This window comes from Mercenaria mercenaria, chromosome 8 (genome assembly GCF_021730395.1).
Source record: "Mercenaria mercenaria strain notata chromosome 8, MADL_Memer_1, whole genome shotgun sequence".
NCBI classification, from domain to species: domain Eukaryota; kingdom Metazoa; phylum Mollusca; class Bivalvia; order Venerida; family Veneridae; genus Mercenaria; species Mercenaria mercenaria.
The window spans coordinates 70,200,075-70,227,287 of record NC_069368.1 but is presented as its reverse complement, the minus strand read 5'-3'; the positions used below and the strand labels follow the sequence as shown (position 1 = coordinate 70,227,287).

General features: G+C 37.6%; 1 protein-coding gene across 1 annotated transcript in view; it reads left to right on the top strand.

Moving 5' to 3' along the window:
- The window catches only part of LOC128559094 (DNA polymerase subunit gamma-1-like), a 126,048-nt gene that overhangs the window by 78,469 nt on the left and 20,366 nt on the right, over nucleotides 1-27,213 (top strand). Inside the window, exons 14-19 of the mRNA XM_053550147.1 lie at nucleotides 5,598-5,693; nucleotides 12,233-12,390; nucleotides 17,318-17,371; nucleotides 19,894-20,011; nucleotides 26,365-26,500; nucleotides 26,871-26,977. Coding sequence (XP_053406122.1) covers nucleotides 5,598-5,693; nucleotides 12,233-12,390; nucleotides 17,318-17,371; nucleotides 19,894-20,011; nucleotides 26,365-26,500; nucleotides 26,871-26,977 — 669 coding nt within the window. The remainder of the gene's footprint in view (nucleotides 1-5,597; nucleotides 5,694-12,232; nucleotides 12,391-17,317; nucleotides 17,372-19,893; nucleotides 20,012-26,364; nucleotides 26,501-26,870; nucleotides 26,978-27,213) is intronic.

Here is a 27,213-nt window from a genome sequence, read left to right as displayed (position 1 = left end):
TCATGTTGTTCTCCTACAGTTTCTTTAAGGAACATCTCGTACATAAACCACTAAGCCAGTTTCATCGAGTCTGCAAGAAGTTTCCCTTTCAGATTCCTTCAAATGTAGGTCTTCCGTTCAGAATTCTGGTTACCATTGAAACAAAAGGGTAAAACCATATCAGAGTTGTGGCCCTTAAATCGTTTTACCATGGTTCACATAGCCTTGAAAATGCCTGGAATTCTGGATATTGTCCTAAAAAGTCCCTAATTTGCATTAAAAAGCCCTAAAATCGCTAATTTTGCCGATCTTTGGCCCTGAAATTCTAGCCGCGCCAGCAGATTGCCTCATATCCATCAAGTCTTAGTATTTCTTTCTATTTAAGAACAATAATATATCAGCAATAAAATCCGAAGACATCCAATTATTGAATGATGGGCATATTTATTTGCAAAAGCGACGTATGAACGGCGTATGCCAGTCACCTGATCAGCGAGGGGCTGAGCATCTGATTTGGTAGCTGGGTATGTGCACGTACCCGGCGTACGTTGCTGGCAACCAGTTTTTCCGAGATAGGCTTAGTAGCAAACAGTGGTGGAAAGTTGAGGTCAAATGAGATCATCGATAATTTTTATGACATGAAACCATGCATAAAACTATCAGATATCTGGAGGAAGAGATCCTTCGAGACCACTGAAACTATAAGGCTAAAAAAATGTATTTATTAATCCTAAACAAAATATTTAGCCGAGCTGAAACAGTGTTCAGGTGGAATTATCGGAAGTATGGGATTTGATGTAGTTTCGATGCGCTGGTACATCTGTTTGGGGGAAATAACGGTGTATGCCATTTATTAGCCGCTGTGTCTCAGACAAATTGGCCCTTTATTAATGATGTCGAATCATCAAAGATTTTGCATTGCTGTTTTAAGAAATACTAAAAAAACTTTGTTGAATAAACTTGCATCATGGGCAGTGTGTAAATAATCCAACTGGTCATCGTCTTACAGCTGGGTGATGAAAGCAGAAGATAAGTGAAAAACGTACTGTAAATGTTGCAAAAAGTTGATCGTTTAGGGAAAATGGGGGAAGGCACTCTAAAATCTCATGAAAAAAAAGCAAAAAATATAAACTGCATCAGCGATCAGATTCTGTGCAACTCACGATCGAAAGATTTGCAATCTGGCCCCCGCCACCTGCAAAGAATAACCAGCCAGTCCAGAGTTCTTCATCCAGTGTCAGTGTAACAGATTTTGCTACAAAATATGATGTTTTGAAAGCGGAGGTTCTATGGACACTTAAAACTGTTGTCAGTCATAACTCATACAAGTCAAATGAGTTGATCGGAAATCTTTTCAGAGCTATGTTTCCAGCCCTAGATATTGGTATAATGTCCCTGAAATGTCCCTAAAAAGTCCCTGAATATTTCCATGAAAAGTCTGTATGAACCATGTTTTCAGTCCATAAATTCCCACATAACAAAGTAATCCATTGGTGGATCTTCATGAAATTTAAGACAAATATAGACCACAGTAGGGTGGTGGTGCATGCTCATCTTTCATAAGAATCTGTTCAGTTACTGCAGAGTTATTAGTCTCTCCCCCTGGGGCCTGAACATGGAAAACCATTTCCGATCAATAACTTGAGAACCACTTGACCTGGAATGTTGAAAATTCTTAGGATGATTTGACATGCAGAGTAGATTATGCCTACTGATTTTGGAGTCACTCTGTTAAAGGTCAAAGTCACAGGGGCCTGAACATGGAAAACCATTTCCGATCAATAACTTGAGAACTGCTTGACCCAGAATGTTGAAACTTCATAGGATGATTTGACATGCAATGTAGATTATGCCTACTGATTTTGGAGTCACTCTGTTAAAGGTCAAAGTCACAGGGGCCTGAACATGGAAAACCATTTCCGATCAGTAACTTGAGAACCGCTTGACCCAGAATGTTGAAACTTCATAGGATGATTGGACATGCAGAGTAGATTATGCCTACTGATTTTGGAGTCACTCTGTTAAAGGTCAAGGTCAGAGTGGCAAAACATTGAAATTCATTTCCGGTCAATAACTTGAGAACCATTTGACCTAGAACCTTCAAACTTCAAAGAGTGGCAGGGCTTATGAAGTACAGGACCCGTACTGTTTTTGGGGTCACTCCATCAAAGGTCAAGGACTAAACATAGAAAACTCTTTCTGATCAATAACTTAAGAACCACTTGACCCAGAATGTTGAAACTTCATAGGATGATTAGACATGCAGAGCAGGTGACCCCTATTGATTTTGGAGCCACTATTAAAGGTCAAGGTCACAGCGGACAGATCCATTTCCGGTCAATAACTTCAGAACCATTTGACCTAGAACCTTCAAATTTCATAGGGTGAAAGGACTTACGGAGCAGATGACCCCTAATGTTTTTGGGGTCACTCCATCAAAGGTCAAGGTCACAGGGGCTGAACATAGAAAACTCTTTCCAATCAATAACTTGAGAACCACTTGACCCAGAATGTTGAAACTTATTAGGATGATTTGACATGCAGAGTAGATGACCCCTACTTGATCAAAGTTCAAGGCCACAGGGGCCTGAACATGGAAAACCATTTTCAATTCATAACTTGAGAACTGCTAGGCCCCAAATGTTGAAATTTAGTGGGATGATTGGACATGCCAAGTAGATGATCCCTATTGCAGCCAACCATCAGTGTCTCTTTGACTTTCACTCCTGTCCTCTATTGACTTCTTGCCTATACGACTATGCAGTGGGGGAGACATGTGCTTTTCTACAAAAGCATCTTCTAGTTGCCAATTGTTTCTTTCAGAATTCATAAATTCCCACAAAACAAAGTGACCCATTGATGGCTCTTCATGAAACTTAATTCAAATATATATCTATAGGGCAGATTTGATTTGGTAAAAAATAAGAACCAGCAGACCATGGCACAGTCCTATTATACATAACTGGAATATATCTGGAAATTGAATATCTTTGAAAATATAATTCTCTCATTCACAGGAACAACCTGTTGGGCAGGGGATATAAATTCACTGAATTTGCATGTATATAACAAGCTTTTTGTCATATAACATTGGATCTAAACAGATATAATGAACCTTGGTTATAAGGCACACATTTTCTTCTTGCCCAAAGAGATTGCTATAACCTAGTTTTTCTGTAGTGCTTTTTCATTTACATTTTAGGTTATCAGCTTTTTCCAGTTCTTTCATTAAGTTTTGTCATATTGCACTTCATACAAATGACATTAACCTTCTTGGGTTTGTTTTAGTCACATCTCAAATGGGTAATTCCTTTTTCCTAGATTTCAAGCTGTTTGTGATTGAACTTTAGAGCTATATGTGCTGGAAGATTGATCATGTTTGTTCCTGAGTCACTTTTAGAATGTATTCCTAACTTAATAGCTTTTTCTTGGTTGGATACTGGTTGATCTGGGGCCACTGTGGCTGAGTGGTTAAGGTTGCTGACTTGGAATCACTTGCCCCTCACCGATATGGGTTCAAGGCTCACTCAGGGCGTTGAATTCTTCATGTGAGGAATCCAACCAGCTGGCCTACAGAAGGTCAGTGGTTCTACCAAGGTGCCTGCCTGTGATGAAATAAAGCACAGACGGGCATCTGGGGTCTACTTCCACTATCAAAGCTGGAAAGTCGCCATATGACGTATAGTTGTGTTAGTGTGAAGTTAAATATAAAAAAAAAGAAAAAAGAAAAAAAACCTGGTTGAACAAGATTGAAAATGGCCTAATTCAAGAAAAAAATTATGATGAGTTACCTACCTGCCTAATATAGAAGGATGTATAGGTAAATGACAAACAAACTTATTTTTATGCCCCCGAAGGGAGGCATATAGTTTTTGAACCGTCTGTCAGTCTGTCAGTCTGTCGGTCTGTCAGTCTGTCCGCAATTTTCGTGTCCGGTCCATATCTTTGTCATCGATGGATGGATTTTCAAATAACTTGGCATGAATGTGTACCACAGTAAGACGGCGTGTCGCGCGAAAGACCCAGGTCCGTAGCTCAAAGGTCAAGGTCACACTTAGACGTTAAAGGTCATTTTTCATGATAGTTGGGCGTGTCCGGTCCATATCTTTGTCATCCATGGATGGATTTTCAAATAACTTGGCATGAATGTGTACCACAGTAAGACGACGTGTCGCGTGCAAGACCCAGGTCCGTAGCTCAAAGGTCAAGGTCACACTTAGACGTTAAAGGTCATTTTTCATGATAGTGCATTCGTGTTCGGTCCATATCTTTGTCATCCATGGATGGATTTTCAAATAACTTGGCATAAATGTGTACCACAGTAAGACGACGTGTCGTGCGCAAGACCCAGGTCCGTAGCTCAAAGGTCAAGGTCACACTTAGACGTTAAAGGTCATATTTCAACATAGTGCATTGATGGGCGTGTCCGGTCCATATCTTTGTCATTCATGCTTGGATTTTAAAAATATTGGGCATGGATGTGTACCACAGTAAGACGACGTGTCGCGCGCAAGACCCAGGTCCATAGGTCAAAGGTCCTAAACTCTAACATTGGCCATAACTATTCATTCAAAGTGCCATCGGGGGCATGTGTCATCCTATGGAGACAGCTCTTGTTTATTTAAGGAAATAAAAGCATTGGCTTGAGTAAGATGTTTTCTTTGTCAATCAGTGTTCAAACCATTGGCAAAATATTAGAAAAGATAATTATCAGAATTGGATTAACAAGAAATTAAGATATTTCATGTTTGTAATGAAAGATGTGGCAGTGACATTATGTATAAAGGCATTATGAACCTTTAAAATCAGATATACATGTGAATATCAGTTATGGTCAGAATTGGTGCAGTTGTCTTGCATTGGGGATTTGATAGTATTTAGCTTGTTTCAAGCATATTGCCTGTTTTACAGAAATTTTTATGTTTCATCCTAAGTTCTCTCTTTCAACACTATTTTTCATTAAGGTAGTCATTGGTGCAGTTGTTATCAGGTCAGTGATCAGGGTTTAACTCCCAGTCACCGCTGATACTCCAACTAGCGTTCAGTGCTGGGTAATTTACTTAAGTTGGTACTGTTACTTTTCACCAGTATCAGCCTAGACTAGATACTGGGGAGGTAAATATATTACTTGCTGTGGGTTTGTATGGAAATAAATTGTTCTGTCCATTCCTGGGGACTTTCACCGACTACCAACACTAAACAAACAATGTTACCTTTACCTCAGTTAAGATTGTATATAACATTTATAGTCTCAAAAACGTGCCCTTTATCCGGTGTGTAGACACATTATTTTTTAGTTCTACTTTGGTTCTTAATTGTTAAAAAATACCTTTCATCTAAATTCGAGTTTTATGTGAAACAAGCACCATGGTTAGTTTATTTAATGCAGTCTAATTAAATAGAAGAAAGATTCTGTGAACCAGTTAGGTAACAGTAAATTTAGCGTCTTTGAGGGAATTAATAGAATATTGTCATAATTTGATAGAGATGAAAATGTTTGTCCATGCTTGAGTAATGAACCATTTACATATATAAGCATGATAGATGGACATCCATTAATATCAGCATATCACAAGAACAAGAATAGCATCTGTTGAATTTGTGTTTTACATTTTCAGAAACGAAAGCCAAGGAAGCAGCCAAGACATAAAGGAGATGGACCACATAACAGTGTCAATATACCTGGGTGCTGGTTTTTTAAAATACCACATAAGGTATTTATCAAACTAAGATGTGTACTTTTTAGGAAAATATAGAACTATTTTAACATTTCATTTACAAGTTAAAAGCAGTATTAGTGTTCTAAGGGAAGGTATATTATTGCCCTTACTCTAAGTAAGCTACTGAACAATAAATTTTGATAAATAGGAAAATATTACTTCAAAATAATTCCATGTGAATTCATTTTCAGGAACTTCATGGTTGAATGTATCCATGATTTTAGATCCCATGAAATTCAGTTTTATTTTTGTTTTGAAATCCAAAATCCATACATTTTTGTCACATGGAAATAGCACTTTTGGCTGAAATCATTCAGGGTTCACACAGACATGGAAAAGTCATGGAAAGCAATTCTTTCAGGAAAAATTGTGGAATTTGAAAATTTATACATGACTTTGTATTTTGAAATATCTCTTTGAAAATTATACAGGATTATAATTACAGTATGAATAAATAAGCACTAAACTATTTTTACAAAAAGAAAAATTGATAAAATGCCAATAATTTTTGTCACAGATTATTGTCAAGGGCAGTTTTTAACAACACACCCTTTTGCGCCATTTTTGGTAACAGGAAGCCTTTGGTTTTTAGAGCTTAGGGTGAGCTGTTGTAATCACTCATCGTATTTCGTCTGCCCATCAGTCGGTCTGTCCACTTTGCTTCAAATGACATCTCTTCTGAAATTGTGTGGTGGAAGTTGGATGGTCTTCTTCCAAACTTATTTAAACAATTCCACTTGGTTGCACAAAAGGGCCACCAGAGCTAACAATCTTCAAACAACATCTAAACCCCTAGTCCGATTCAGAAATAATAACTGGAAGCCTTTGTTTTTTAGTTCCCCCTGAGCTATTGTGATCATGCACCATCTGTCATCCATACGTCTATCATATTTTCTTCAAACAACATCTCCTCTGAAATCATGTGGTGCTCTCTAACTTGTGTCAGAATGTTTATGGGCATGTCATCTTGGCACGGTTGAGAACCAGCTGGATAATCTTTTTTGCTCTGCAATTATAGCCCTTGAATTAGTCAAACCTGAGAAAATTATTTTAAAAGTCAAAAGTGATTTGCTGTGACATGCATATGTTGTGACAGTTCGTGACCCTTGTTTTATATTGTGATGTTTGTCTTGGGGCCTGTCATTTAAGATACGTATATATCTATGCAATTTTATTATAATTGAACAGCATTAATAGAAATTTAGATGCATCTAAGCATCAAATTTCAGCATATCGTCCTTATTTTTAGTTATAGACTGTATTCTGTGACCAGAGAAACCATATAAATCCCATTACCTGCATATTATTAAGACATTCAACTTGCTTTTCATTTTGATTAATGATGCATGTTGTGTCCTTTAAATGTTAAATGTCAAGCTTGTTAGCAGTATTTCTTATTAAATTATTTATAATTAATAGAGATTTTGAGATTTCATAGATAGGATTTATATTTTATATTGCAATAAGAAGTCTAAATATATAACCTGGTGAAGTAATTTAGATGCATATTTATGTGTGTGTGTGTATATATAACTATTAATTACTTGTAAAATCTATTTAATGATGCATTTTTAGCTCGACTATTCAAAGAATAGTCTAGCTATTCTACTCACCCTGGCGTCGGCATCACAGCTTGGTTAAAGTTTGCATGCAAGTACATATGGCTATCATTTAAAGGCATATAGCTTTGAAACTTATTTTTTTTCTTTTTCTAAACTGTTTATAAAAGAGAGTTAAGAGGAACAACACATCAAACACCGGGTATAGTTAACTAATTTAATAAGATCTACCGGTTTCGGTCATATAATGACCTTCATCAGGATAAAATACAAAGAAGTTTCTACACTGAAGTATATAAAATGTGGACGACTTTGATAACAAAATGTTACTATAAATAGATTGGTTCTGGCAACTGTCCAAAAATTGTTGGCATCAGTCCAAATGTAAAAGAGTCTGTTTTTAGAGTTTTTGTACTAGTAGAAAGAAATTTAATCTTTATTAAATATTCCATAAACTCTGGTGGTTCTTCCTTGGGCTTCCTGCTATGTTTAAGTGTCATCTTGGGTGTCATCTTAGGTGTCATCTTGACATACGGCATTCTGGTTTTTCCAAGCATGATCCTAAATTTAGGTGCCTTCATTAGAGTTTTGTGAGTGGGGTATGTAATCTAGGAAAAGTTACCTCTTTGTCATGTTTCTTCACTGTGACCTTCACGAATTCTTTTTCCTCAAAACCATGTATCCTGGTTGAGTGGTGCTTAAGGCTATCTCTCCTGACATATAATTTCTCGCACCATGAGCATTTGTATCTCGTGTCGTGGTCTTCATGGTTTTTTTTGTGTCTGAATTTCTGGTGTTTTGTTGTGCATTCTTTTCCACAAATTTCATATAGATATTTGTATTCTGGCTTGGTATTGTTTTTCCTTTCATAATCTTTTCTTTTTATGCCCCCGAAGGGAGGCATATTAGTTTTCAACTGTCCGTCCGTTTGTTAGTTCGTTAGTTAGTTAGTTCGTTTGTCACAGTGTTAACTTTTTGCACGAAGGCACTTTACTCGCGAACCACTGCACCCAGGACCTTCAAACTTCACATGCTGATAATGCTTATTGAGTACACCACCCCTACTGACTTTGGGGTCACCAGGTCAAAGGTCAAGGTCACAGGGGCCAACGTTAACTTTTTGCATGAAAGCACTTTATTCGCGAACCACTGCACCAGGACCTTCAAACTTCACTTGCTGATAGTACTTATTGAGTACACCACCCTTACTGACTTTGGGGTCACCAGGTCAAAGGTCAAGATCACAGGAGCCAACGTTAACTTTTTGCATGAAGGCACTTTACTCGCGAACCACTGCACCCAGGACCTTCAAACTTCACCTGCTGATAGTACTTATTGAGTACACCACCCCTACTGACTTTGGGGTCACCAGGTCAAAGGTCAAGGTCACAGGGGCCAACATTAAATTTTTGCATGAAGGCACTTTACTCGCGAACCACTGCACCCAGGACCTTCAAACTTCAAATGCTGATAGTACTTATTGAGTGCACCACTCCTACTGACTTTGGGGTCACCAGGTCAAAGGTCAAGGTCACAGGGGCCAACATTAACTTTCTGCATGAAGGCACTTTACTCGCGAACCACTTCACCTAGGACCTTCAAACTTTACATGCTGATAGTACTTTATGAGTACACCAACCCTACTGACTTTGGGGTCACCAGGTCAAAGGTCAAGGTCACAGGGGCCAACATTAACTTTTTGCATGAAGGCACTTTACATGCGAATCACTTCACCCAGGACCTTCAAACGTTACATGCTAATAGTACTTATTGAGTACACCACCTCAACTGACTTTGGGGTCACCAGGTCAAAGGTCAAGGTACTGCGGGGGCATTTGTCACCATTAGTGACAGCTCTTGTTCTAGGTCAATTAGCAACCTCACTGGGTCAAGTCCCGTAACTCTGACATGTATTTTGACCAAATTATGCCTCCTTTTGGACTTGTTAAAGTTTTACATGCAAGTTACTATCTCCAAAACTAATGCAGATATTGAATTGAAACTTCACATGTGTCTTTGGGGTCATAAAACTAGGTGATAGCATAAATTCCCATAACTCTAACATGCATTTTGGTCAAATTATGCTCCCTTTTGGACTTAGAAAACGCTGGTTAAAGTTTTGCATGCAAGTACATTGGTTAAAGTTTTGCATGCAAGAACATATAGCTATTACTTTAAGGCATATAACTTTGAAACTTATTTTTTCTTTTTCTAGGTCAATTACCATCCTCACTGGGTCAAGTCCTATAACTCTGACATGTATTTTGGCCAAATTATGCCCCCTTTTGGACTTAGAAAATCCTGGTTAAAGTTTTGCGTTCAAGTATATATAGCTTAAAGGCATATAGCTTTGAGACTTATTTTTTCTTTTTGTTTGTCAATTTCTAACCTCACTGGGTCAAGGCCCATAACTCTGACTTGAATTTTGGTCAAATTATGCCCTCTTTTGGACTTACAAAAATACCGATTAAGTTTTGCATGCAAGTTACTGTCTCTAAAACTAATGCAGATATTGAATTGAAACTTCACATGTCTTCAGGGTTATAAAACTAGATGATAGCATCAAGTCCCATAACTATGGCATGCATTTTGGCCAAATTATGCCCCCTTTTGGACTTAGAAAATCCTGGTTAAAGTTTTCCTGGTTAAAGTTTTTGCTTGCAAGTTACTATCTCCAAAACTAATGCAGATACTGGATTGAAACTCTATGGACATTTTACATTTAGGGTAATATTCCTGCTTCTGGGACAACATTTTGAATAGTCGGGCATTTACTGTCTTACGGACAGCTCTTGTTATGTGTAAAAAGAACTTATTTATTGGACAGTTTTTGCCAAATGCTTTCTGTTATATTTAGAGATTTCAGTCAGGCAGACGTAATATACACATATACAACTCAACCAGTTCTAAGTTTGTGAAATCATTAGTATTTATATATTTAGTCAATGTCATACAAAAGCAAAGAAACACGGAGCTCTCTTGTTTAAATAGTCTTATTGATTGACTTTTGCACACTGCCTTGAGTTGACGGGGCCTCCGTGGCCGAGTGGCTAAGGACGCTGACTTCAAATCACTTGCCCTTCATCGATGTGGGTTCGAGCCTCACTTGGGGCGTTGAATTCTTCATGTGAGGAAGCCATCCAGCTGGCTTACGGAAGGTCAGTTGTTCTACCCAGGTGCCTGCTTGTGATAAAATAATTCACGGAGGGGCACCTGGGGTCTTCCTCCACCATCAAAGCCGGAAAGTTGCCATATGACCTATACTTGTGCCGGTGTGAGGTTAAACCCAACAAAATAAACAAAAATTTGAGTTGGCAGCATTGAGCTTGCCTGAACATAGCCTTTTTGTTCCCTCCTGTTTTTAACATCAGATTGTACCATTTATTTGTTTATTTCCACTTGTAATTTTTGTGATCATTAGATAAACAATAATTTTCTATTCCAAAATATGCAGAATACATGAAACATATAAAATCATATTAAAAAGATAAATTAAAAAAAACAACTGGGCATTCATGTAGATAGAACTCTGGTCCTCGAGTTAGAAGCAGATGAAGGTTTAATCAGCAACCAGAATTGAAGGACAGACACATTGATAAAGAAGTTACAGACAGTTCCACCATTCAGCTGTAAATGTGAAAGGCTCCCAATTTCAGTTAACCCTAACTGGCATTCATTAATAACTTGGGAATGCCAATGTTGTCTGATGACATCCCGGCTGAGAAAATTTCAGAGTTTTCCATGGAATGGCCATGAATTAACATAGAATTCATGACAATGGAATATTCAAGCAGACTTTCTGGAGTTGGGTATGCATTGCTGCGGAAAACTGTGGAAAATGTCCAGATATTTCCACTTCAGGGTTCTGACTGTAATACAACACTGTTGGCGCCACTTCAGAGTGCTGACAGAAATAGGACAGTGGTGGCACCACTTCAGGGTGCTGAATGTAATGCGGCACTGTTGGCAATACTGCAGACCACTGACTGTAATACAACTGTTGGCGCCACTTAAGGGTGTTGACTGTAATACATAATACGGCACTGTTGGCACCACATCAGGGTGCTGACTGTAATACGACACTGTTGGCATCACTTCATTGTGCTGACTGTAATATGACACTGTTGGCACCACTTCAGGGTGCTGACTGTAATATGACACTGTTGGCACCACTTCATTGTGCTGACTGTAATACGACACTGTTGGTGCAACTTCAGGATGCTGACTGTAATATGACACTGTTGGTGCAACTTCAGGATGCTGACTGTAATATGACACTGTTGGTGCAACTTCAGGGTGCTGACTGTAATGCAACACTTGGGGCCACTTCAGGGTGCTGACTTAATATGACACTGTTGGTGCCACTTCATTGTGCTGACTGTAACACGACACTGTTGGTGCAACTTCAGGGTGCTGACTGTAATGCAACACTTGGTGCCACTTCAGGATGCTGACTGTAATATGACACTGTTGGTGCCACTTCAGAGTGCTGACAGTAATACGCTACTTCAGGATGCTGACTATAATATGACACTGTTGGCACCACTTCAGGGTGGTGACTGTAATGCAACACTTGGGGTCACTTCAGGGTGCTGACTGTAATATGACACTGTTGGCACCACTTCAGGGTGCTGACAGTAATACGTCACTGTTGGCACCACTTCATGGTGTTGACTGTAATACGGCACTTTTGGCATCCCTTTGGGGTGCTAAGAGTTCTGCTGTTAATTAATTTACATTAATGTTATGCTATAAAGCTTGACATAGAACAATCAGTTGTTTTTTTGACATTTAATTTACCATACTTGGTTGTATTTTACCTGAGTTATCTCTAGTGAACAGACAACTGACTGGCTGATGTTGGATATATTTTAACTGGAAATAAAAACAATGGGACCCTGTGACTACATAATTCTACGCAGGTAAATGACCAAGACACAGAATTATAAATTATAATTATTGTGTTTGTTTTAGGATGGTAAAGGAAAAAGAGTTGGCAATCCACTGGCAAAGGACTATCTTAACCGTGTTGAAGATGGCACCTTGTCGGCACACTCTGGCCCAGGAGCTGATATGGTCCTCAAATTGAACAAGGCTTCAAGCTACTGGAAGATGAACCATAAACGTATCGAGTATGTTGTTGTTGCTCCCATTGCTTTACACATTTACACTCCATGGGCCATAGGGGATCAGTGACACAGTGTTTAACTGGTTAGACTACAGTGCTAGTGATCTAGGTCTGATTCCGAGTCACTGTTGATATCCCAACTAGTGTTCAGTGCCGGGTGATTTACAGAAATTAATAATGTTTTTGGCAGTATTTCAAGACTGAAGCTGGGGGATGTAAATATGACACATGCCAACTGCTGGAAATTATTTATTTATTTTCTAGACAGGTACTTTCCTTACGACCCATGCTAAATAAGAAATCATACTGCAAAAGATAGCTTTAAGTTGGTTATTCAGACTTGGCCAAGAAATGGATGTATTGAAAACTTCAATACCTGAGAAACACTCTACTGTTTGACAATACCTGAGAAACACTCTACTGTTTGAATATTTTTGTATTAAAGTGAGGTGATTACAAATTTCTGTAAAAGCAATAGAATATACATTTCTACTAATGACCAAACTCTTTGTATAGGGTCTTGTTGTTTCTTAACCTTTAACTTGCTAAATTTCTACAATGAACTTTTCTATCATTCAGTTTGGGCAGTATCGCATATTATTCAAAGGGGTGTTCACTGAAAAGTTACTGACCAAATAGCAAACAGAGCTGATCATGATCAACTTGCACAGAGATACAGGCTGATCTTGGTCTGCAGTGGTCGCTAAGGCAAAGACACTTGCTGCCATAGGCTATAGGTTAGATAAATCTCTGATAGAAGACAGTCAAGGAGATCTCATTGAATTGAATTTTTATGCCCCCGAAGGGACACATAGAGTTTTTGAACCGTCTGTCGGTCTGTCAGTCTGTCTGTCCGCAATTTTCGTGTCCGGTCCATATCTTTGTCATCGATGGATGGATTTTCAAATAACTTGGTATGAATGTGTACCACAGTAAGACGACGTGTAGCGTGCAAGACCCAGGTCCGTAGCTCAAAGTTCAAGGTCACACTTAGACGTTAAAGGATAGTGCATTGATGGGCGTGTCCGGTCCATATCTTTGTCATCCATGGATGGATTTTCAAATAACTTGGCATGAATGTGAACCACAGTAAGACGACCTGTTGCACGCAAGACCCAGGTCTTTAGCTTAAAGGTCAAGGTCACACTTAGACGTTAAAGGATAGTGCATTCATGGGCGTGTCCGGTCCATATCTTTGTCATCCATGGATGGATTTTCAAATAACTTGGCAGTAATGTGTACCACAGTAAGACGACATGTTGCGCGCAAGACCCAGGTCCGTAGCTCAAAGGTCAAGGTCAAACTTAGGTCATTTTTCATGATAGTGCATTGATGGGCGTGTCCGGTCCATATCTTTGTCATTCATGCATGGATTTTAAAATAACTACACATGAATGTGTGGCACAGTAAGACGACGTGTCGCACGCAAGACCCAGCTCCGTAGGTCAAAGGTCCTAAACTCTAACGTCGGCCATAACTATTCATTCAAAGTGCCATCGGGGGCATGTGTCATCCTATGGAGACAGCTCTTGTTGTAATTGGATTAAACTTATTTATTAGAATTACTTAGAGCATGAGTTCAGTGAATTTGTAGGAAGAGCTATGACCTAGGGTTCACCTAGTAGAAGACAATGATACTTGTCATCTCAGGGTTCAGCAAGATCTAGTATTTTCTGTGACTGCATGTCACTTAGATAATGGTAACTTGAGTATTGTATCAGCTGTTCCATAATTACATACTGTCGGTTTCTCAAGTTTCCATCCAAATATTCTTTTATGTGACGAGATTGGCCGCACCTTTGTCTCCCTGTAATGCACAATCACATACTGTCTGAAATGTAGTGTCAGTATTACCATATTTGGAGTGATTTTCTGAAACCCTTGATACATTTATATGATTTATAATGTAATGATGTGTTTTTTTGTAAGGGCCCTGTGATAGATCTAAGGTCAGTCATATAAGTCTGAGGTTGTCCAGTCATAATATAGACCAGTCATAATATGGACTGTCAAATAGTGTGCATAATGTATGGGCTGGAATGAATAATATAAGGAGCTATTTATTTAAAAAAGAAAAATGAGCCGTGCCATGAGAAAACCAACATAGTGGGTATGCGACCAGCATGGATCCAGACCAGCCTGCGCATCTGCGCAGTCTGGTCAGGATCCATGCTGTTCGCTTTTAAAGCCTACTGCAATTAGAGAAACCGTTAGCGAACAGCATGGATCCTGACCAGACTGCGCGGATGCGCAGGCTGGTCTGGATCCATGCTGATCGCAAAGCCACTATGTTGGTTTTCCCATGGCACGGCTCAAATCATGTTTTATTGCAATTTATACATGAAGAAGAGGTCATACATCCGCGAAATTATTCTGTTGAACTATAAGCAATTTTGAGTGTATTAATTTAAGTAAAACATGATTTTGCTATACATTATTTCGAATTCTAATATGCCCTTTATTTAAATTTATTTATCTAAAACAGAGGGTAAGATGTAGTAGTGCTCTTTCTTGGTCGCAACAAAAACATTGACGTCATCGCCTGTTATTGTGACATCATTTTAGCATAAACCTGTTTTAACAGAAACAAGCATATTAGAATATGTAATAAATTACTATGTTCGTAGATCCATTTCATTATAATTGTGATAACAAAAAACTCCGGCTATAAATACCTAGTAAGTTTCTGTCTTAGATCACAGCATGAATTGTGTAATAATTTATTCCAATAAGTACATGATAACAAAAGTTCAACATTGAGGTTATTTTTCATTTTTAGCTCATCTGATTTTTTAAAAAAAAAGATGAGTTATTGTCATCACTTGATCTGCGTTGGCGTTGGTGTTGGCGTTGCCTGGTTAAGTTTTATGTTTAGGTCACCTTTTCTCCTGAACTATCAAAGCTATTGCTTTGAAACTTGCAACACTTGTTCACCTGGTGACCATCAATAGCTGACTCTGTACAGCAAGAAACATAACTCCATCCTGCTTTTCGCAAGAATTAATGGCCCCTTTTGGACTTAGAAAATATCAGATTTCTTGGTTTAGTTTTGCGTTTAGGTCAACTTTTCTCCTTAATGGTCAAAGCTATTGCTTTAAAACTTGGAGCAGTTATTTGCCATTTAAAGCTGACTCTGCACAGCAAGTACCTTAACTCTACATTGCTTTTTGCAAGAATTATGGCCCCTTTTGGACTTATAAAATCAGATTTCTTGGTTAAGTTACTTGTTCATAAAATCAGATTTCTTGGTTAAGTTGTTTGTTCACCATCAAAAGCTGACTCTGTACAGCAAGAAAGATAACTCCATCCTGCTTTTTGCAAGAATTATGGCCCCTTTTGGACTTAGAAAATATAAAAAACACACGGGTAGGACAATATTTCTATTACACAGAGACAAAAAAATCAGAGCTTCTGCACCAGCAAGGCAGTGCTCTTGTTATTTAAGAAATAATTTATTGCAAAAGTATGTTTTAACACTATTTATACATGATGGGCAGTTATATGTTGGGCGTAATAATTTGTTTTGTACAATGTATAACCGCACGAGTGTATAAATAGTTTTCAAACACGGTTTTGCTATCAATTATTTCAATTCTGATATATCTTTTATTGCAAAATTTAGATAAGATATGATAGAACTGTTTCTTTGCACATGTACGGCGCCTAATGATAGGTCGCTCCTTTATACACGCCAGGACCGGAAATGGTTATATTATGTCTTGCAGATTAATTCCATTAAGGCGTAAATGATGGCAAATCATTCTGCACAGCTAATCACCAACTCCGTGCATGTGTAAATTAATTGAGACAGTTATGCTATGTGACCTTTCATTTTAAACATGTTTTTAAGTAAAATATTTGATAAAATTTGAAAGCACTATTTCTCGATGCGTACATTGCGCTAAATATCACGTCAGTGTGACGTCAACATAATATCGTTGTGATGATTAAAGCATTGCTAGTCATATTAGAACAAATCATATAACAGTCAAACAGTTTATAATTACTGTGCTTTGGAGAGCAATAGAGTGTCTTTATTGTCAGGTGGTCTGTTAGATGGCCTTTATTCACAGGCTTGAAAATACAGTCTTATTGAAACTCATGGTCATTCAACACGTGTTGTCTGTTTTTCAGTGTTATTTAGCACAGGTTTTACTGTAATAAGACTACTGCTGAAAATAGAAAAAATGTTTTTAGTTTCTTTCACATATGTGTTACCTTAGATAGTCTTACTTACTATAACACAATTTATATGGGCATAGAAGTACCTGGAATTCATCCCAAATTTAGTTGTCAAGGGTTACAATATTCATTGTTAAAAACTGGACATTACACCAAAAAATATATCCCACCTGAACATTGCTAATTTTACAGCTATTACATTGGTTCTTTTTGTGTAGACTTTACTTAGCACTTTGATGGTTGGCAGACTTGCGTGCTTTGTTAAGGACTTGCAAAATGTTTGTGTTTTAGGTAATTGATGGAGATTGATATTGATGAATATTTCATGAAAATTTTATTTCATGAGTGGCATTATTTGTGAATAATAACCCTTACCCTGTTTTTCTATAATGAACTTGTCTATCTTTCAGTTTGGACAGTACCATTAACTGTTAAAAGGGGTGCTTACCTAAACGATACTGACTGAATGGCGAACAGTGCAGATCATGATCAGACTGCTTGGATGTGCAGGCTGGTCATGATCTACACTGGTCGCAAAGGCAGAATTCATCATGTCCAGCACAATAAGGGTTAGCAAAAATATAATAAGCTTGAGTTTAAAATGTTTACAGAAATCATCATGTTAGATCGGGTTTAAAATGTTTAGAGAAATCATCATGTTAGCTCAAGTTTAAAATGTTTACAGAAATCATCATGTTAGCTCAAGTTTAATCAAGTTTAAAATCATTACAGAAATCATCATGTTTCAGATCTCAGATGTCAGTATGGTTTACTGAAGAGGAACTTTCAGAGCACATCAAAAAGTGAGTACTGATACAGTTTGAAATACTTACCAAAATATTGAGATTTTTAGATTAGATATAAATAAAGAAGATTCATTTCTGGTCTATGTTTCCCCCATGTCTGTGCACAAAATCTAAGAAACTGGGTGGGAGAAGACAAACAAGAGGAGTTGGAAAACCAACCAGTTTGTTTTTTCCACTGGAAAGAAATCAACAAGTTTTTTTACCTGGATGAAAAACTGATTGGAATAAAACTGACCCTAACAACATTTTATTACAAGATTTGTTATCTTTAGATCCAGTATAAAATATATACTTATATTAAAAGTCAGAATGTGCCCCCCCCCCCACCCCGCACCTCCACGTACACACACAAAACCAAACCCCACAGATCATTATTCGGCAGTGAAAGTTGTGCATCAGGGGTTTTAATTTGGATCTTACACAGCCAGACCAGAGTTACAGCCTTTGACTTAGTCAAAAATAGGCATAGGAAGGGCTTAAGTTTGTTTCCCTTGATCTTAAAATATTATGGAACATTATAGGAGTATTATTCAGCACCTGGGATTTTGTTAGAGGTTTCACTCAGCCAGACCAGAGTTATGGCCCTTTAGTCAAAAATATGCATAAAAAGGCATAAAAGTTGTGTCACATATATCTCAAAATATATTTGACCTGGGTTGATGAAACATGATAGGACTATATACCATGTGAAATTGTGTACTTGAGGTTTTGTTCAGTCAGACTAGAGTTCTGGCCCATAATTGTCAAAAATATGCATAAATGGCATACAAGTTTGCATTGCATGTATCTTAATAAGTATTTGACTTACAGTCATAGCACATGAGGGGATTGTTATATAGCTTGTGAAGTTGCGCACCTTATGTTCTGTTTGGGATGTCACTCAACCAGACTGGAGTTACATTTACTCAGTGAAAAATACACATAATGTTCTTAAAAGTTTGTGTTGCATATGTCTTAAAAGATATTTCACCTAGAGTAATGAAACCTTGTAGGAATATTATCCAGCATGTGAATTTGTGCTTCTGAGTTTTTTTTTATTTCACTTTGCAAGACCAGAGTTTTGGCCCTTGACTTAGTCAAAAGTAAAAGTTTGTGCCCCATGTATCTCAAAATGTACTTGACTTGGAGTCATAAAACATAAGAGGATTGTTTTATAGCATGTGAGGTTGTGTTCTTCAGCTAGGCCAGAGCCCGCCCGCTTAGCTCAGTAGGGAGAGCGTTGGTCTACGGATCGCGGGGTCGCGAGTTCGATCCCCAGGTGGGGCATATGTTCTCCGTGATGATTTGATAAAAGACATTGTGTCTGAAATCATTCGTCTTCCACCTCTGATAATTATTGTGGGGAAGTTGGCAGTTACTTGTGGAGAACAGGTTTGTACTGGTACAGAATCCAGGAACACTGGTTAGGTTAACTGCCCGCCGTAACATGACTGAAATACTGTTGAAAAATGGCGTTAAACCCAAAACAAACAAACAAATCAGCTAGGCCAGAGTAATTGTCCTTCACTTAGTGAAAAATACACATAAAGTTCTTAAAAGTTTGTGTTGCAAACATCTTAAAAAATATTTCAACTAAAGCCATGAAACCATGTACAGTAACAGGAGTGGGGGCACCTCACAGTGTCCAATGGACACACATCTAGACAGTGGGTGCACCTCACAGTGTCCAATGGACACACATCTAGACAGTGGGTGCACCTCACAGTGTCCAATGGACACACATCTAGACAGTGGGGGCACCTCACAGTGTCCAATGGACACATCTAGTTTCCCTTTCATTTCAGGTGTTGTTTTTCTGAAATTTTAAATCCGTAAGACCAAATAATCCACAGAGACTGATTGCTTGATTTGCTTTTGTCTTAAACCATAGCACACTAGTCTTTTTTTATTTTTTTAACCTTTAACATTATGAGGTCTTTCCCACTTTAAACAAATGTGATATGATTTGCTCCTTTATAAATGGGTGTGAGGAATAACAGATGTAGATGTTGATCAGGAAATGGTCTAATGCTAGTTACAATACAAGTACTTCTGAAGGGTTTAATCAGTAGAATGACATAAACAAGTGCTAGAATTATGGACATGTTCTTTTAAGATCAATGTTATTCATCTGCAATTGAAATACAATTGCTTTTTAAGGGTTCATCTGAAATATATTGAAATGTCAGAAAACAAAAACAGTAGAAATCGACCTTTTCTGACTTACAAGTTTACAAAATGTTGATATCTTTTTTGATAACTTTGAAAGGATGAATGGATTTATATCATTATTGGTACCAAGGTATCTGATTAAGAAGTACTGGCTAACTTCAGTTTTGGTCACAATTCACCACTTTTTTGTGGAGTTTAATGGCCCCTTTTCAACCTAGAATTTGTAAAAAATTATCTTTATTTAGTACATGAAGTATTTAGTCTGATGAAAGGCTGACAATACCAGTGTAAAAGACTATTGTCTTTTTGGACTGGACTGAGGCTACTAAATGAACAGTTTAGATACTCATTACATTATATACTTGCAGGGCACCAAATTTTGTGGAAGGAAGTCATTTAGGGGCCATAGTTCCTCGCATTGTACCTGCTGGTACCATCACACGGAGGGGAGTGGAACCAACTTGGTTAACTGCTAGCAATGCATATGTAAGTATGGTCTTACTGAGATGAACAGTGAAAATTAGGTCTGCTTCATGGCAGATTTTTTTTGGTTGTTTCACAAAGCTAAAGAGACGTTAACATTCATAATGGCCTCAGCCATTCTAATTAAATGCTTTTTTGCTTGCTTCTTAGGATGGGGAATCATTTTCCAGTACCAGTGTCTCTGACCAAGAATAGTCTAGACTTTATTCACCAGAATGTTGGACATAGTTGTACCCCACAGTATGATACGTAAATGCATCATTTAGATACTGTATCAATATTAAAAAAAAAAGTAAAGTTTCTTGTTTAATGTGGGTTGTCGAAGAAAGTCCCCACTTGGAGGGGATGGAACAGCCTATTTCCAGCCAAGCCCACGGCGGGTGTCATATTTACCTCCCCAGCAGCCAGTCTAGGCTGAAAACAGTAGCAAATCGAACCCGAATAGCTGGCGTTGTAGTCCAACCTGCTAACCACTGCACCACTGACTCCCTCCAGTATATAGCAAAGGAAAGCAGTGTGTTGATGGATGCAGAAAAAATTACATATGTCTGTGTAATATTGCCTTCTTTATTATGCCCCCCTTCGAAGAAGGAGGGGTATATTGTTTTGCAGATGGTCGGTCGGTCGGTCGGAATGTAGACCAATCCATTTCCGGATGATAACTCAAGAACGCTTGGGCCTAGGATCATGAAAGTTGATAGGAGGTTGGTCATCGCCAGCAGATGACCCCTATTGATTTTGAGGTCTGTATGTCAAAGGTCAAGGTCACAGTGACCCTGAATAGTAAAACGGTTTCCGGATGATAACTCAAGAACACTTGGACCTAGGATCATGAAAGTTGATAGGGAGGTTGGTCATGACCAGCAGATGACCCCTCTTGATTTTGAGGTCAGTATGTCAAATGTCAAGGTCACAGTGACCCTGAACAGTAAAATGGTTTCCGGATGATAACTCAAGAATGCTTAGGCCTAGGGTCACGAAACTTAATAGGGAGGTTGGTCATGACCAGCAGATGACCTTTATTGATTTTGAGTTCAGTATGTCAAAGGTCAAGGTCACAGTGACCAGGAACAGTAAAATGGTTTCCGGGCAATAACTCAAGAACGCTTGGGCCTAGTGTCAGGAAAATTGATAGTTAGGTTGGCCATGACCAGCAGATGACCCCTATTGATTTTGAGGTCATTTGGTCAAAGGTCAAAGTCACATTGGCCAGGAACAGTTAAACGGTTTCTGATCTTCTTGTCCAAAACCATAGGGCCTAGGGCTTTGATATTTGGTATGTAGTAAAATCTAGTGGTCCTCTACCAAGATTGTTCAGATTATTCCCTGGGGTCAAATATGGCCGGGCCAGTGATTTTTTTTTGCCCTTTTGGGAAAAGGTCCAGTACCAGATAAATTGGGAAAAATAGCAGGGTTTTTACTCAGATTGGGAATTTTTATAGTTAATTAATAACATCATTTAGAATGCTTCTTCCTTTAATTCCATGTAAATATCATCAAACAAACTGTTTGAATGGTTAAATCATGGTGAATGTCGATGTATCTAAGTTTTCCTTCTGCAATCATCAAAATGCAAACTTAATTTGGTCATTTGGGGAATTTTTGGATGATAATTGGGAAAAAAGATTGCATTTTTCAATTGGGAAAAGGTCCTTTTAGGGGTACTTTATAAAGAAGGAAAAAAATCGCTCGGCCCTGCCTCGGGGGTCACATGGTTTATATAGACTTATATAGGAAAAAACTTTGAAAAACCTCTTGTCTAAAACCACAGGGCCTAGGGCTTTGATATTTTGTATATGACTTCATCTAGTGGTCCTCTACTAAGATTGTTCAAATTATTCCCCTAGGATCAAATATGGCTCCGCCCTGGGGGTCACATGGTTTACATAGACTTAAATAGGGAAAAACTTTGAAAATCTTCTTGTCCAAACCACAAAGACTATGGCTTTGATAGTTTGTAATGTAGCATCATCTAGTGGTTCTCTACCATGTTTGTTCAAATTATCCCTCTAGGGTCAAGTATGGCCCCGCCTCAGGAGTCATATGGTTCATATAGACTTATATAGGGAAAAACTTAGAATCTTCATGTCCATAACTTACATCATTCAAATTTGGACCACATGTATAGTTTTGAATGGCAAGATGAACCTTGACATGAGTTGACCTTGATCTTGACCTAGTGACCTACTTTCACATTTCTGTAGCTACAGCCTTCAAATTTGGACCACATGCATAGGTTTGTATACTGAAAAAAACTTTGACCTTGTTATTGACCTAGTGACCTACTTTCACATTTTTGAAGGTACAGGCTTCAAATTTGGACCACATGCATAGTTTTGTGTTCCAAAATATAATTTGACCTTGATTTTGACCTAATGACCTACTTTCACATTTCTCAAGCTACAGCCTTCAAATTTGAACCACAAGCATAGTTTTGTGTACTGAAATGAACTTTGATCTTGGGATTGACCTAGTGACATACTTTTACATTTCTGAAGGTACAGGCTTCAGATTTGGACCACTTGCATAGTTTTGTGTTCTGAAATAAAATTTGACCTTGATTTTGACCTAGTGACCTACTTTCACATTTCTCAAGCTACAGCCTTCAAATTTGAACCACATGCATAGTTTTGTGTACCGAAATGAACTTTGATCTTGAGATTGACCTAGTGACCTACTTTCACATTTCTGAAGCTACAGGCTTCAACTTTGGACTGCATGCATATTTTTGTGTTCTGAATTGAAATTTGACCTTGATTTTTACCTATTACCTTCTTTCACATTTCTCAAGCTACAGCCTCCAGATTTGAAGCACATGCATAGTTCTGTGTATCGAAATAAACTTTGACCTTGAAATTGATATAGTGACCTACTTTCACATTTCTCAAGCCACAGCTTTCAAATTTGGACCACATACACATTGTTTTGGTCCGAAATGAAATTTGACCTTGATTTTGACCTTGAGCTAGTCTTGAAATTTGGAACATTCAAAAATGGCTCAGTGGATGGCACCAAGATCACTTTGTAATCTCTTGTTAGGTTAATAGGTTAAAGGTCAAGGTCAGATTAAACCAGAATGGTAGAACCTTTGTTTACAGTGAGCATATAATTTCTGTTCCTTGTGCAATTACTGAATGCATCAAGGGGGGCATTTCATGCTCGACGAGCTCTTGTTTCAATATACATGTGAGGTGTTAAAATTCAGAATATTGCAAACTATTCACAAAATGTCACCTTACACATTACACACAGGAACCACAAGTGTTTCAGTGAAAGTTATGGTTGATTTTAGCAGATGCTCATTGTTATGTAGGGATTTACTACACTTTCCTATACGCGTATGCAATCGCAATCTCTCTAATATTATGCAAGTGGAATTCTGATATGTGACGTTTACGGTGCTATGAAAGAAAAAGTAAAGAAAACAGTGGGTATATGTTGAAATCAATCTGTTGGAAGGATTTTGATCTTTTACTACTTTTGTGGTTATTCTTTTGTGCAGGGCAGTTTACAAACTCTGTTTTGTGGGGATATTACTGTACAGTAGTATTATCCATCAGTCATGTGCTAATGTAAAATAAATGTGATATACTTGTGGAATTCAATTCTTTGAACAAACGAGTATGAAAAATTTGTTTCAAGTGAATGCTTGTTATTATTTAGTTCTGTGTATAGCTGGATAGCCTAAATACACATGTACCATTTATCAAGAAATGTCCTTTCTCTTGGTAGCTAGTAAGATGATATACCGGTAAGATTGATTTTGAGTCGGCAAGTCTACAAACAAATTAACATAAGCTCTTGTGAGCTTTTACAACTGACTATGAGTAGCATTGTTTTGCCACACGTTTTGTTGTTTCAAATTGTTGTTAGAATTTGACATGGAAAATAACGTAAATTGTCCATGTTTGTCACATGTAGAAATGAAACTGAAAACCATATCTTGAATAATTAGTACCTGGTTTATAATTTGATGCTAACCTGAGTTGCCTATGATTAAGCATTATATTATTAATGAGTGTAATTAGAGTCAGTTTTTGCATGATCATTTAAGATTATGGATAGAATAACTGTTTTAACGTTATTAATACACAGAAAGAGGTTAATATACGTCCGCAGAATAATTTCATGAGGGCGTAGCGCGAGTGAATTATTCTGGCGACGTATTACCAATTTTGAGTGTATTAATTTAGGTAAAACACAATTTTGCTATAGATATTTCCATTCTGATATGCCCTTAAGGTATTAGATCACTAATAGAGAACCTCCTTTTTGAAGAGTATTCAATTCCTACCATAAACCTACTTTTACTGCAAGTCTTAGGGGGCGTAGGTTCAAGCCCTACTGGGACCAAACTTTTTCTCCTTATTTTCCTTTTTTCTAGTAAGTTTTTACTTCTTTCAAGACTTGTTATTGATTTCTTGTACAAAAATGGAAAAAGATGAATCTTATAAGCGATTTCTTGGTGCTCAAAGTGAATTTACTACTTAAACAGAAGGAGTAGAGTTATACATCTTTAAGAATATTGAGTTACACGCGGTGAAAGTTCTCTATTTTGCTTTCACTCTTAGATTATATATTGTGAAAGAAACTTAGGTAGGTTTTACGTCTGCCTTAAGGTTATTTTTAACTGGAGTAAGCAAAATTCAAAACAGAAACACAGCATTCGACCTTATTTTTTCAACGTTGAAGTATGAATTCTGTTTCATTAAATCCATTTACTTGAGGCGCCATAGAAAAAATGATATTGACATTTTTATTTTGTATTTTATAATTGTTTACCAATAGTTTGATGTTTCTTTTATTAAAATTAATGGTCAAATGAGTTCTATGCAAACGTTTTGGATAGTGGCTATCACTTTGAAATTTGTCTCTACTTGAGCTTGAGGAGATACCATAAGTTATACAAAATTTATAAGAAACGGCACGGTAAAAGTGGTTTAAAAATTGCAAAATAGTGCAAAACATGGTTACCTTTCAGAATATACCAAGCAAAGGCCATTTTGTAAACATTACTATTAGTGCTCTAATACCTTAATCTAAAACAGTGGATAAAATATATTAGTGCTCTTTCTTGGTCACAACAAAAACATTAACATCACTGCATGTTAATGTGACCGCATTTTAGCATAAGCGTGTTTTAACAGAAACAAGCAGATCAGAATTCAGTGTAATGCTGATTATCTGTGCTGCATTTGATATGAAAATATAATGTAATGATATGTAATATGTTATTGTATTTAGGTTTTGAGTATAAGTAATAATTCATTGCATGATATATATGAATATAAAGCCGAAGTTGAAATGTAAATGTAATCTCCAAATAATCATAAGAATATGAGAGAGTTACTTAAACAAATGCAATTTATCTATCAATTAGTATCTTGTGACTTTTTAGATATTTGTTGGGGTTATAAGATACAGATACAAATGTAATTAAAATTATATGATTGCATTATCTGATTTTTGTGACCCCCCCCCCCCCGCATGAGTGGTGGGGGCATATAGACTTATAGACTTGCTCTTGTCCGTCCGTCCTTCCGAGAATGTTGTGTCGCGCCTAGCTCCAAAAGTATTTGACGTAGAGTCACAAAACTTTACAGGAATGTTGGTCAGCATGTGTAGTTGTGCACCTGGGGTTTGGCGTCCGGATTCATTCAGTCATGTAGGAGTTATGGCCCCAGTCTTAGTAAAAAATTGGTCATTTTAATGTTGTGTCGCGCGTAGCTCCAAAAGTATTTGACCTAGAGTCACCAAAGTTCACAGGAATGTTGATCAGCATGTGCAGTTGTGCACCTGCGGTTTCGCATCCAGATTCATTCAGTCATGTAGGAGTTATGGCCCATGACTTATTTTGTTTTTTAAGTTTTTTCATTACACAAGACCAGACTTCTTGTCCAGACTTACTCAAAAAAAAAAAGTTTGTGAAATATGTATGTTAAAATGTACTTGACCTAGAATCATAAAACATTAGAGGATTGTTTTATAGCCTGTGAAGTGTTCTCTTTAGGATTTTACTCAGCTAGGCCAGAGTTATGGCTAACTAAGTGAAAAATACATATAAGGTTCTTAAAGTTTGTGTTGCAGACATCTTAAAAATTATTTAACCTGAGTCATAAAACCATGTTACAGTGGCAGGAGTGGGGGCACCTGTGTCCTATGGACACACATCTAGTTTTTGGTGATTTTGACATTTTATTACTAACAGATTTTTTCAGAATTTGTGTAAACTTTCAAAAATATTAATTAGACATTTTAAAAGATATTGGCAGATACTGGCAAAAAACTAAGTGATGTGTTAGAAGACTTGTTTATTGTACTTTGCCCTTGGCTGATTTGTGTATCTGGTGTTCTAGGTGGACAGAATTGGCAGTGAACTGAAGTCAATGATTCAAGCTCCACCTGGGTTCTGTTTTGTTGGGGCTGATGTTGATTCCCAGGAACTCTGGATAGGGGCTGTACTTGGGGATTCACACTTTGGACAAACACATGGTATGATATATTCATATATGTACAGTCGGATCTGTCTGTAAAATCAACCTTGGCAAATAAAAAATCGAATTTATTGAACAGGTGGTCCATCGTAGTAGGTTAATTTGTAATGTTTTTCGATGAACAAAAAGAGAAACTGGCAGCTGTGACTTTGAATTACTCGCCTCTCACTTTTTAGGGGTTGACCCCATTTGGCATATAGAATTCTTTCATTTGAGGAAGTTATGCAGCCTGCTCATAGAATGGTGCCTGTATATGGTCAGAAGAGGTTTTCCTCCACCATTTTTAAAAACCGTCACCTTTAAATCTGAATATGTTAGTGTCTTTTAAAAACCGACCAAGCAAAGTGAGTTTCTGTATTGCTATACAGGATGTACAGCCCTTGGTTGGATGACTTTACAAGGTAGTAAGAAGGAGGGTACAGATCTACACAGTGTTGTAGCTGACAAAGTCAGTATCTCTAGAGATCATGCAAAGGTGAGATAAGTTTTGAACACTTCTCTTAAGACATACTGTATTATAAGTAATTCTTAAGCAAGAAACCTACTGGCAGGTAACCCATTGTCAAATTTTTTAAAGTGTATCCATATTGCAGCTGTGGCCTAGCCATGTCATTTTTTATACCCTGGGGCATATAGCGATTTAATTGTCTGTCCGTTAGTTTGACCGTCTGTCCATCTGTATGAACCATATTGTCTACAGCCCTCATTAAA